The sequence below is a fragment of the Lycium barbarum genome, chromosome 10 (assembly GCF_019175385.1).
Source record: "Lycium barbarum isolate Lr01 chromosome 10, ASM1917538v2, whole genome shotgun sequence".
In the NCBI taxonomy this organism is placed as follows: Eukaryota; Viridiplantae; Streptophyta; class Magnoliopsida; order Solanales; family Solanaceae; genus Lycium; species Lycium barbarum.
In genome coordinates, this window is record NC_083346.1 from 124,548,100 (window position 1) to 124,560,433 (window position 12,334).

At 40.4% G+C, this 12,334-nt stretch overlaps 1 protein-coding gene and 1 long non-coding RNA gene across 2 annotated transcripts; one reads left to right on the forward strand and one right to left on the reverse strand.

Annotated features, from left to right (window-relative positions):
• Positions 1–762: 762 nt before the first annotated feature.
• Positions 763–1,899, reverse strand: LOC132613460 (uncharacterized). Its single transcript, XM_060327481.1, has one exon. It carries the CDS (start codon positions 1,897–1,899, stop codon positions 763–765), a length of 1,137 nt encoding a protein of 378 aa, XP_060183464.1.
• A 468-nt stretch (positions 1,900–2,367) lies between these two features.
• Positions 2,368–3,750, forward strand: LOC132615186 (uncharacterized). The gene is made up of 3 exons (XR_009572607.1): positions 2,368–2,441; positions 3,107–3,206; positions 3,319–3,750. It is a non-coding gene; the product is annotated as an uncharacterized LOC132615186 (long non-coding RNA).
• The last annotated feature ends 8,584 nt before the right edge of the window (positions 3,751–12,334 follow it).

The following is a 12,334-nucleotide window of genomic DNA, read 5'->3' on the forward strand; positions in this document are numbered from 1 at the left end:
TTTACCCCCCTAGATGATTGAAAGAAATCATGTTGTTGCCCATTTATTAGGATGGAATACCAGTTATTACTGATTATTCTGAAAATCATGTCCACAACATGTGAGTATCCCATCTGTCTCATGACTTTTGTTAGAAATAACCAAGAGACCCTATCATATGCCTTAGCCATGTCCAATTTAAGTACCACATTTGCAGTTTTAGTCCTCAGCCTTATATCTGAAACAATTTCCTGTGTTAGCAACACATTTTCCACTATACTCCTCCCTTTAACAAAACCAGCCTGATTTAGAGAAATCATTCCTTGAAGCCCATCTGCCAACCTTTCATGGATTAATCTATAAGAGATCTTGTTACTAAAGTTACTCAGACTTATAGGTCCCATATCTGAGAAAGTATTCACCAATTCCTTTTTTGGTAAGAGGACCAAGTTTGTGTGAGTCACAAATCTTGGTAATTCTGTACCACAAAAGAAACTTTTCATCATGTTAGTTACATCCTCCCCAATTATATCCCAACAGAATTGATAGAATAATCCTGTAAAACCATCTGGCCCAGCAGCACTTTCACCATTAAGTTTAAACACTATCTCCTTAACTTCTTCCTTATTTGGCAGGGCTGTGATTCTGTGATTTTGTGACCATTCTGGGTACATGGTCTAGAATGCCAAAATTAGAAGGATCTGGTTCCTTTGCAAACTGATCTTGGAAGAATCTAATGGCTTCATTTGCAACTTCTTCTCTTTCTTCTAACCATACCCCATTCTACCCCTGTATCCTTCTTATCTGTAATCTTTTCCTTCTACCTTGCACATAAGTATGAAAGAACTTGGTATTCCTGTCCCCATCATCAAACCATTGCATCCCTGCTTTCTGTTTCCAGAAAGCCTCCTCAAGGTGTAAATATCTATTTAGTTCAGCATGTACCTTGTGTAAATTCTCCCTATTCTGAGGAGATGGGTGCAACTCAAACTGGACTTCTTGTGCCTTTATGATATCCTCCAGAGACTCTATCTGCTGAAATATGTTCCCAAAAGTGTTTTTGCTCCAAATCACCAAAGCAGCTTTAACCTTCTTTAACTTAAAATGGAATAATGAAAAAGGGTTAGCCATGAAATCTGCATCCCAGTTCTCTCTCACTATATCCAAAAAAGTATGATGCTTCACCCAGAAATTTAGAAACTTAAAAGGTTTTCTAATAGGTTCAGAATTTCCAGCATATGAAATAAGCATAGGAGCATGGTCAGACCCTGATCTAACCAGATATTGGATATCTATATTAGGGTAAACAGTTTGTAAAAACTGATTTCCTAAACATATATCCAATCTTTTAAAAATACAATCACTCCCACTCTGACCATTCCACCAAGTAAATTTGCTCCCTTTAAATCCTAGATCATACATCCCACAATTATTAATACAAGACTTAAAGTCCTGTATCTCCTGTAAACTGACAGAAAGTCCTCCATATTTTTCCTCCTCTGAAGTAATTACATTGAAATCCCCTCCTATCATCCAGGGACTGTTACAATTTTTTGCAATGTCTTCTAAGCTTTCCCACAGAAACCTCCTCTCCACTTGGGTACATTTTGCATATACCACAGTGATGAGTAAAGCTTTCTGCATTCCTTGAGCTTTGATCTTTATAGCAATGTGCTGCATGTGATCATGAATTATTTCCATCTCAAACATCTCATCCACAAAGATCCAGATCTTGCCAGATATATTTGCAGCAGCAGTATGCATATTCAGTCTTCTTCTAAAATCTTCCATTTTATCAGGATCTTGAAAAGGCTCCAAAATCCCTATGAAACCAAAATGGTACTTAAGGTTCATTTTTGTTAGCCTTGGAAAAGCTTCCATAGTATTCACTGACCTAATGTTCCATATCATTGCATTCATCACTCAAACATTAGTCTTACTCAGTGCCCTTCTAGTTTGAATACCAGTTCCATGTGGAACACTAGAGTCTCTTTGTTGCTTCTTTTTGCCTCTTCCTCCCCCTTTGAGACACTTTGGTGAGATGTCCCCTTGCGTTAATGCTGCCTGATAGTGCTGCTCAAGTGATTGACCATCCATATCATTTCTACCATCACTGCATTGTATCATGTTACCCTGACTGTCTACTTGTTTATTTAAGTTGCTATCCCCATCCTCCGTATTTTGTTGTGACTTCTTACCACTGCTGACTGGGCTTGTATATTGTACAGGTGCATGTATATCCTCCTTGCTTTGTCCAGTGTCCTCCATATTATATGGTGGATCCCCATTAGAACTATTGGTACCTCTTTTTTCTTCATTAAATTTTGTACCTTGTAACCTGTCTTTATTGGTAACATGTGATGATTCACTCATTATTGTTGTTACTTGCAAGTTTTCATCTTCTGGTGTTTTCTCTCCTATGATAGAGCTTTTCTTTTCCCTTATATCTGCTTGCTGGTCAGGTAATGTATCTATTTCTTTTGCTTCTTCTATATTCTTCTGGTTGCTACTATCATCTTCTTCATGGCTTTCATCTCCCCCTTCTTCTAACCTCTTAAGGGATGAAATTATTGGCTGTCTTTTATCAGAATGAAAAACCCTCTCAATCCATTCCTTTGTGTTTGCTGGAACACTTTCATCACTTTTGCTTTCCTCCCTTTCTTCTGTATTAGCTATGTCTTCCTGATGCTTCTCTTCTAAAACTGTAAATGTATTGCTTGTTTTCATTCCTTCTACTGCATATTGTTCCTTTCCCACTTCTGCAATAATAACCCCTGACTTATCCTTGATGTATTTATTGTTTCTCCTTTGCATCCATTCCCTCTTACCGTGATAATTCCACCCTTTGTTATTGTTCTCCCTTTTCTGTTGTACTACTGTGGACTCCTCTGCTTGAAAAGCTTTCATCTCTTCTCTATGTTTCTTTTGCAATTCTGGATTCAAAATTCTGCATTCAGTTTCTCCATGCCCTTGTAATTTGCAATGTTTGCAATATTTTGGCAAATAGTCATAATTTATCTTGATCCATTTTGATTTGTTTTTTCCAGTATTTTCATCTACTTCTGCAATATTGATTCTATAAGGATGAGTTGCTAATAAATCAATTTGCACCTTCACTTTTGCACAGCTAGGCCTGGTCCTATTTGTCGTAGCCAAATCCACTGTCAAAGGCTTTCCTACTGCAGTTGCCATGGAGAAAACAGCTTCTCTTGCAAAAAAATTTGGAGGTAGGTCTGGAAAGCTAATCCAAGCTATTGCCACTGATGTTTCTTCTTCTGGTTTGAACCATGGGTCCCAAATTAATGGTCTCATCTGACAATATCTCTCATGTACTTTAAGGTAATATGCTGGAGTGGATAGCATCTTCACATAGTCTTCAAAGAGAGACAATCTAATCAGAATGTATCTTTCATCAATAAGGCCAATGGTGGCATTCCCTTTGATTGCACATTGTACTGGAATTACTTCTCTTAGTTTCTTTATGTCTATGATATCATAAGAGAATTTGCCCAAGATTGCATATTGTAAATCTTCTTTGATTATCATCTGGTGTATTTCCTTAGAATTCCAAGTTATGTAGGGTTCACCATCTACAAAAATAACAGTCTTGGATGGGATATCAATCTGTTGTGTATTCTGTACTGCTGTTGGAGGCTTCAAAAGATTTGCATAATTCTGTTCTTTATCTTTTCCGTTGGGCATATCTAAAGGGACGTTTAGGGGTTGTGCACTACTGGTTGGTTGGGTTGTTCATTTTGAAAGAACTGATGCAGTCATGGTATTGTGGGTAGGTTTAAAGGATGGGAAAGTGGAAAAGTACTGTGAATGGTTAGGTGGAATATGCTCCGGTGGAGGCCCACGGTGGTTGTGGTGCTTGATTGAGAAATGTTTCTGATAAGTCTATGGTCCCTACTAACAATATAATTAATTAATTTAGATACCTGTGAGCTGGATGGAGAGAAAAAAATGGGATCTCAGTGCATTTCCAGAAAGGATGATCGGATAAGGAAGTAGGAACACAATTGTTGGTGTGGAAGATAACTTTTTTAGCAAAAATGTAGGAAGAGAATCAAGATTGTTAATGAGTGGCCATAATCTTGCCCAACTACATTCCTTTAATAGAGGAATCGTTACAATATGTAATTCCTCACTGCCATTCAATGTTGATTAAATAATTATGCTAAGGTCTTGTAAATATTTTTCTATTATTGTATAGTTATGTTTTTTTCCCTTTAAAAAAGGGGAAAAGACACAAATGGCCGGTCGGCCCAAACTTATCCCGCCCAATGGCCCAACTTTGTACAAATCCAAATTATAGCCACTACAATAACTCCAGCCGTTAGCCACTTTCACTTCTTTTGCTGCCTTCTCCATTTTTCTTCTTCCTCTTCCACCTTCTTCTCCATCTTCTCCTCCTCTTTCTTCTTCCACCTTCTTCTCCAATTTTATTTGATATAGATTACTTTTACAGGAAAATGTTTACCTCATCAAAGATCAAAACTAGCAAATGACAAACCAAAGGTAATATCTAGAGCCATGTTTCTCACAATTTTAAATAAGCAGATTGAAGAATGCAAATAAAATAGTATAAAATAAACAAAAGGAAGAATGAGTAAAATATACGAACAAGTGCAAAGATAAAAAAACCAACAATTCATAAGGGAGCACGCACGAAAGGATACATATGATTGTCGTTGTTTTTTGTGAGTTGCAAGTTACGAAAATGGCAGAGGTTTCATATGAAGACGCCATTGCATGACTGAAAAAGCTTTGATGTATAGAAACTGTATCATATGTGTATATACTAGATGGAGCAGCCCAACATTAAGTTGGTGTAAAAAATTCGAGCTTTGATTTGCCTATGCAGTGAATAATTACACTTAGATAAAAAATAACGCCATAAAAAATGTAACACCTCGTAACTTCGGACGAAAGTTTGACTCATAAGATGATAATATAATGGAACCAATATGAGGGTTATAGGAAGTGTTTTGAAAACCAATTAAGTCATAAGAAATGTCTTTGGGCAAAGCAAAGTTGAAAACCACTCTACGGAGCATGTTTGCAAGAGAGTTTATAGAAGTTCATACTTCCAACGATTATAACCCCATTATTAATTTGGAATTTGGGAAAACATCCTTGATTAAAGTTGTAGCCCTTTGAAATAGCTTTCCAACGGTATATTATGGAGGTCAAACGGACATCTTTGCAAAGAGTTATGCCCATTTTACTGAAGCCTGTCTTCGCTGGAAAATGGGTGACTTCGACGGGAAGATCGACGTTCCGTCGATCTGATCGACGGTTCGTCGATCTGATCGACGGTTCGTCCTTTGAACCGTCGATTGTGCATTGTTCACTGGAAATTTGACCAATTCGACGGAGCAGATCGACGCTCCGTCGATCTGATCGACGGTTCGTCCTTTGAACCGTCGATTGTGCATTGTTCATTGGAAATTTGACCAATTCGACGGAGCAGATCGACGCTCCGTCGATCTGATCGACGGTTCGTCGTTTGAACCGTCGTTTGGTCCGTTAAGTACGTTTTCGGGTCAAAAGTCGGGTTTACGCGTTTTAAGCTATATTTAGGACTTGGGGTTATTTCCCCAGCCTCCCCATTCACGAAAATACTCTCTAAACTCATAGAGAACAAGTCCCAAATCTCAAGATCTTCCAAGGTAAGTTTCTATCATGATTCTAGATTGAATCCAAGTCCCTAATCCCGTTCTAACTTGAGTAAACCCTTCTAATCTATAGAGTTATGATTGGAACATTATAGTTGGAGGTGAAAACCCTAGAACCCGAACTCAAGAGGATTGGACTTCGAAAAGGTAATGTTTCTACTCTCTGAACATTTATAGTTGTGAATTGATGAGTTCTTGGGAGAATAGTAAATGGGTTTGATAAAGAGGATTATATGAACAATGCTAGAGTTTTGGATTGTTGACTTGGGATTGTTGTATTCATATGGGTGATGAAGGATGATGTTAGTTACATCTAATTAAGATTGTAGAATCACCTAGAAGTAATAGAATGGGAATTGGGTGAAGAAATCACCATTAATGAAGGTTGTGGAGCTTCATGCCCACCAAGTGTTTGATAAAATGCTTAGATGAACAAAATATGGATATGATTGCTAATATAGAATCCCTATGACTTGTATTGCTATAGATTGAAGTTGAAGGGGTTGAAGTACATTGTGATACGCTCAAAGGCGGAGGTTAAGGTAAGTAGAACTTCCATCCACATGTGGGAATCTCTACATTCTTCCCCATGATCCGTTTCGTAAAATCCATGAAGTTCAAATCCTAGGGCATTAAACCTAAATATTGGTAGCCCGTAATTATGTACATGAAGTTTGTATCCATATTCGTTATTGTATTCCTAATCTTCCATTACGGTTATTAGGAATCCTAGCTAAATCCGTGAATCATGAATTCTTCCTCATGCGTTCTCATTATGTTTATATGAAACTTTATGATTTCATCTAGCAAGTTACAAGCATGTTTTCAAGACAAGTATATATATATATATATGATTTCGAACTATTGTTATTACTCATGAACGAAAAACATGTTTTTGCAAGATTATGACAAGTTATTTTATGAAACCATGTACAAGCAAGTTATGATTCATGATATACCATGGGCAGCAAGTGCCACTATTTTCATGTTCATGTTTTGGGAGTTGCATTAATTACCGAGGAGGGCTTCAGATAGCCTGAAACTACGTAGCCACCGTAGGATGAGGATCGCTCCACCCATGTCCCGGACGATCTCTCATAATGACTGGATCCTTTCATATTTTATTAAATCTCATGTTCCCTGGCAAGGACTGAGTGTTCTGCTGGCGGGACGCAAGCACCAGACCATGGATTCGGTTATAAGTTATTGCTCTCCCTACTTATGATATTTTTACCGTGTTTTTATATGTATATGTATGCACTCATGTTCATGTCCAGGTTTGCAGTTTCAGTTCTCATCATGTTATTCCATGTCCCATGTTATTTCTTTCAGTTGCTATACATACCAGTACATTCAATGTGCTGACGTCCCCTTTTTATTGCCCGGGGGCCTGCATTTCACGATGCAGGTACGAACTTACAGGACGACGCCTCTGCTCATTAGGATCTGCACGTATCAGCTTATTGGTGAGCCCCATCTCATTCGGGGTTTAGTTAATTTTTGTTTATGATTAGTTATGCATCTGAGGTATGCTGGGGGCCTTGTCCCAGTAAGTATGTTTTCCAGACAGACTCATGATAGAGGTTTCATAGACTAGACAAGTCAGTTATGTCATGTCAAACATTTGGAGTCGTATAACCATTTTGGTTCACTCATGTTTAATCAAGTATTTTATTTAGTATTGTGACTTACCATGTTTTATAAAGGCTCATCATGCATTCACGTTATATTCCGCTTATGTTATGTATTATGCTGATTCAGCAAGCCATGTGGTTCGCTCGGTCACATGCAGTCAGGCACCGAGTGCCGTGTTACGTCTAGGCCATGGTTCGGGGCGTGACAAAGCTTGGTATCAGAGCCTAGGTTCAAGTGTCTTTAGGGAGTCTATGAAACCGTGTCTAGCGGGGTCTCTTTTATATGTGTGAGGGCCCCACGCATATAAACAGTTGACCACCAAGACATTCAGGATTGTCTCATTCTTTCATAATCTAGATCGTGCAGTAGGGCAGTATATTTAGGATGATTTCCTAATTCGTGCGTATACGTGTTTTCAGAAAATGCCTTACAAAAGAACTTACAAGAAGAGAAACACATCCACCAGTCAAAGAGCTGCAGCTGGAGCAGCTCACGAAGAGACTGTTCCGACTCAAACAGCAGTCCCCACGGTTCCTACAGCTACACCTCCTAACGCTCCGGACATGGATATGAGAGGAGCCATCCAGCTGCTTACTCAGATCGTTGCCAACCAAGCGCAGCGACAAGAATCATCCCCTAGTTTAAGTGCCAGTGTTGGGTCAAATAGTTCAAGAACTCAGGAATTCTTTTGAATGAAACCTCCGACTTTCACAGGGACTAAGGCTGAGGAGGATCCGCAAAATTTTATTGATGGCCTACAGAAAGTGTTTCGTGTTATGCATGTCACTGAGACTGAGGCAGCAGAGTTTGGTGCCTTTCAATTACAAGATGTTGCTCAAATTTGGTATGAGACATGGGAACAATCTCGAGGGGAGGAAGCATCTTCTGCTACTTGGGATGAGTTCGTTGACGCTTTCCTTGGCCATTTCATGCCTATCGAGGTCCGGGAAGCAAAGGCTATGGAATTTGAGAGGTTGAGGCATGGTAGCTTAACCGTTCAAGAGTACTATCTCAAATTTATTTCGTTGTCTAGATATGCTCCTCACATGGTTCCCGACATGAGGGCAACAGTTAGGAGATTTGTACTGGGGTTGAAACCCGAATTGCATAGAGATGCCAAGACTGCTGCTCAGAATGATAAAATGACTATCTCTAAGATCTTGGCATTTGTGCAAGGTAATGAAGCTGAACTGAAGGAGGAGGAAGCTCTGCAGAAACAAAAGGATAAGGAATTCAACAAGAGGGCTAAATCTTCAAGTAACTTTAGTCAGGGAGGAGATAGGCGGTTCTTTAAGAACAGGTCAGCAGGACCCGTTCCATCTGCAGCTAGTGCCACTGTCCCTAATTTCAGAAATGACAAGAAGCAGAACTTTAGACCACCGAGTTCTCATTCTCAGGCTAATGTGGGTTAGTCAGTCTATACTATTCCAGCTTGTAGCAAGTGTACTAAGAGACACTTAGGTGAGTGTCGTATGGGTACAAATGTGTGCTATGGTTGCGGCCAGAAGGGCCACATTCAGAAGTACTGTCCATCAGCCAGACAGGGAACCGGAGGTAATGTGACGCAGTCCATAAATTCAACAACTCCTCGTTACAATCAGGCCCAGCAAGGGCGTGGGCCGACAAGGCCCGGCAATACGAGCAGTGGTCAGAACCGTTTGTATGCATTGACAGGTCGTCAGGATACAGAGGCTAGAGCAAATGTTGTCACAGGTACACTCACAGTTTTCACTTTGGAAGTATATGCCCTTATTGACCCAGGATCCACCTTATCTTATGTAACCCCTTTTGTTGCTAACAAGTTTGGTATTGAACCTGAAAAATTGTATGAACCCTTTGAGGTGTCCACCCCAGTTGGGGAGTCTGTTATAGCTAGGCGTATTTACAGGGGTTGCCCAGTTTTGGTCTATCACCGCAGAACCATAGCTGATTTAGCGGAATTGGAAATGGTAGACTTTGATGTGATCATGGGTATGGATTGGTTAGCTTCATGTTATGCCACCGTATGTTGTAGAACTAAAGTGGTAAGATTCGAGTTTCCTAATGATCCAGTCATAGAATGGGAGGGTAATTCAGTAATACTAAGGGGTAGATTTATTTCTTACCTAAAGGCCAGAAAAATGATTTCTAAAGGCTATATCTATCACCTAGTTCGAGTCAGGGATTCAGATGCCCAGACTCCAACTCTCCAGTCCGTGCCAGTTGTAAATGAATTTCCAGAGGTCTTTCCCGAAGATCTTCCAGGAGTCCCTCCTGACAGGGAGATTGAATTTGGAATTGATCTACTTCCCGATACTCAGCCGATATCTATTCCGCCATACAGGATGGCCCCAGCAGAGTTAAAGGAGTTAAAAGCCCAATTGAAAGATCTTCTTGATAAGGGGTTTATTAGGCCTAGTGTTTCGCCTTGGGGAGCACCAGTCTTATTTGTTCGAAAGAAAGATGGTTCCTTACGTATGTGTATAGATTACCGTCAGCTGAACAAGGTCACCATTAAGAACAGGTACCCTCTTCCTAGAATAGATGACTTGTTTGATCAGATGCAAGGCGCCCAATGTTATTCTAAGATTGATCTCAGAACAAGCTATCATCAGTTGAAGGTTAAGGAAGTTGATATTCCGAAAACCGCTTTCAGAGCCCGTTATGGCCATTATGAATTCCTTGTCATGTCATTTGGGTTGACAAATGCACCAGCTGCTTTCATGGATCTTATGAACAGAGTCTTCAAGCCTTATCTCGATTTATTCGTCATAGTCTTTATTGACGATATTTTGGTGTATTCCCGTAATGAGGCTGAACATGCAGAACATCTCAGAATAGTGTTTCAGACTCTTAAGGATCGTGAGCTTTTTGCGAAATTCTCAAAATGTGAGTTTTGGCTTAAATCAGTGGCATTCTTAGGCCATGTAATCTCGGGTGAAGGTGTTAGAGTTGATTCTCAAAAGATTGACGCCGTAAAGAGTTGGCCCAGACCCACCTCAGTTTCTGATATAAGAAGTTTCTTGGGTCTGGCAGGCTATTATCGACGCTTCGTAGAAGGATTTTCTTCTATCTCTGCTCCGCTGACTAAGTTGACTCGGAAGAAAGTTAAGTTCCAATGGTCAGATGCTTGTGAGCGAAGCTTTGAAGAATTGAAGAAGAGATTGACTTCTGCTCCAGTTTTGACTTTGCCAGAGGGAACTGAAGGATTCGTGGTTTATTGTGACGCTTCGGGAGTTGGTCTCGGATGTGTCTTAATGCAGCATGGTAAAGTTGTAGCTTATGCATCCCGTCAGCTCAAGGTTCACGAAAGGAATTACCCGACTCATGACTTAGAGTTGGCAGCGGTAATTTTTGCACTTAAAATATGGCGACATTATTTGTATGGAGTGCACGTTGATATTTTCACGGATCACAAAAGCCTGCAGTATATCTTCAAGCAAAAGGAGCCGAATCTTAGACAAAGGAGATGGCTTGAATTGCTTAAAGATTATGACGTGGATATTCTCTATCATCCGGGGAAAGCGAATGTTGTAGCCGATGCTCTTAGTCGGTATTCCATGGGAAGTTTAGCCCACGTGGACGTGGATAAGAGAGTTATGACAAAAGAAGTCCACCGTTTAGCCAATCTGGGAGTTCGACTTTTGGACTCCGAGGATGGTGGAGTGGTTGTTCAGAATAGTGCTCTTTCCTCTTTAGTCGTTGAAGTCAAGGAGAAACAGTTTAATGATCCCTACTTGTTGCAGCTGAAAGAGGGGATTCACAAGCATAAGACGACGACTTTCGAACAAGGGGGAGATGATGGTACCTTGAGGTATCGAGGTAGATTATGTGTCCCAGATGTAGATGGGCTCAGGGAGCGAATCATGTCAGAAGCTCACAATTCCAGGTATTCCATTCACCCAGGTTCCACTAAGATGTATCATGATCTCAAGGAGATTTACTGGTGGAACGATATGAAGAAGAATGTAGCAGATTTTGTAGCTAAGTGCCTGAACTGTCAGCAGGTGAAAGCCGAACATCAGAGGCCTGGTGGTCTGGCTCAGAATATTGATATTCCTGTCTGGAAATGGGAAATGATCAATATGGATTTTGTATCAGGTTTACCTCGTTCAGCTAAGAGACATGACTCCATTTGGGTGATCGTTGACCGACTTACTAAGTCAGCACACTTTTTGCCAGTCAAGACCACATATTCAGCAGAAGATTATGCCAAACTGTATGTTAATGAGATTGTCAGGTTGCATGGGACACCAGTGTCCATTATTTCAGATCGTGGTGCTCAGTTTACAGCGAGCTTCTGGAAATCCTTCCAGAAAGGATTGGGTACCAAGGTGAACCTCAGCACGGCTTTTCATCCACAAACAGATGGCCAGGCAGAGCGTACTATTCAGACTCTGGAGGATATGTTGCGAGCATGTGTCTTGGATTTCAAAGGTAATTGGGATGATCACTTACCACTCATTGAGTTTTCTTATAATAATAGTTATCATGCTAGTATTGGGATGGCACCATTTGAGGCCCTGTATGGGCGAAGATGCAGATCACCAATTGGTTGGTTCGAAGTAGGTGAAGCAGAATTGTTAGGGCCAGATTTGGTTTATCAAGCTATGGAGAAAGTCAAATTAATACAGGAGCGGTTGAAAACAGCTCAGAGCCGCCAGAAGTCTTATACAGATGTGAGACGTAGGGACTTAGAGTTTTCAGTCGACGATTGGGTGTTCCTTAAAGTCTCACCTATGAAGGGTGTTATGCGATTTGGCAAGAAGGGGAAGCTTAGTCCCAGATATATTGGACCTTACAGAATTCTACGAAAGGTTGGTCTAGTAGCTTATGAACTTGAGTTGCCACAAGAGTTAGCTGTTGTTCATCCAGTGTTTCATGTATCCATGTTGAAGAAGTGTGTGGGAGACCCTTCGTTGGTTGTTCCTGCTGATGCTATAATAGTTAAGGATGGCCTCACCTATGAGGAGATCCCTGTAGCCATTCTTGATCGTCAAGTTCGCAAGTTGAGAACTAAGGAAGTAGCCTCAGTGAAAGTCCTGTGGAGGAGTCAGAAA

Excerpts from the sequence above, each read along its gene's own strand:
- LOC132613460 (XM_060327481.1), bottom strand. The coding sequence starts at position 1,899 with ATGAATGCAATGATATGGAACATTAGGTCAGTGAATACTATGGAAGCT.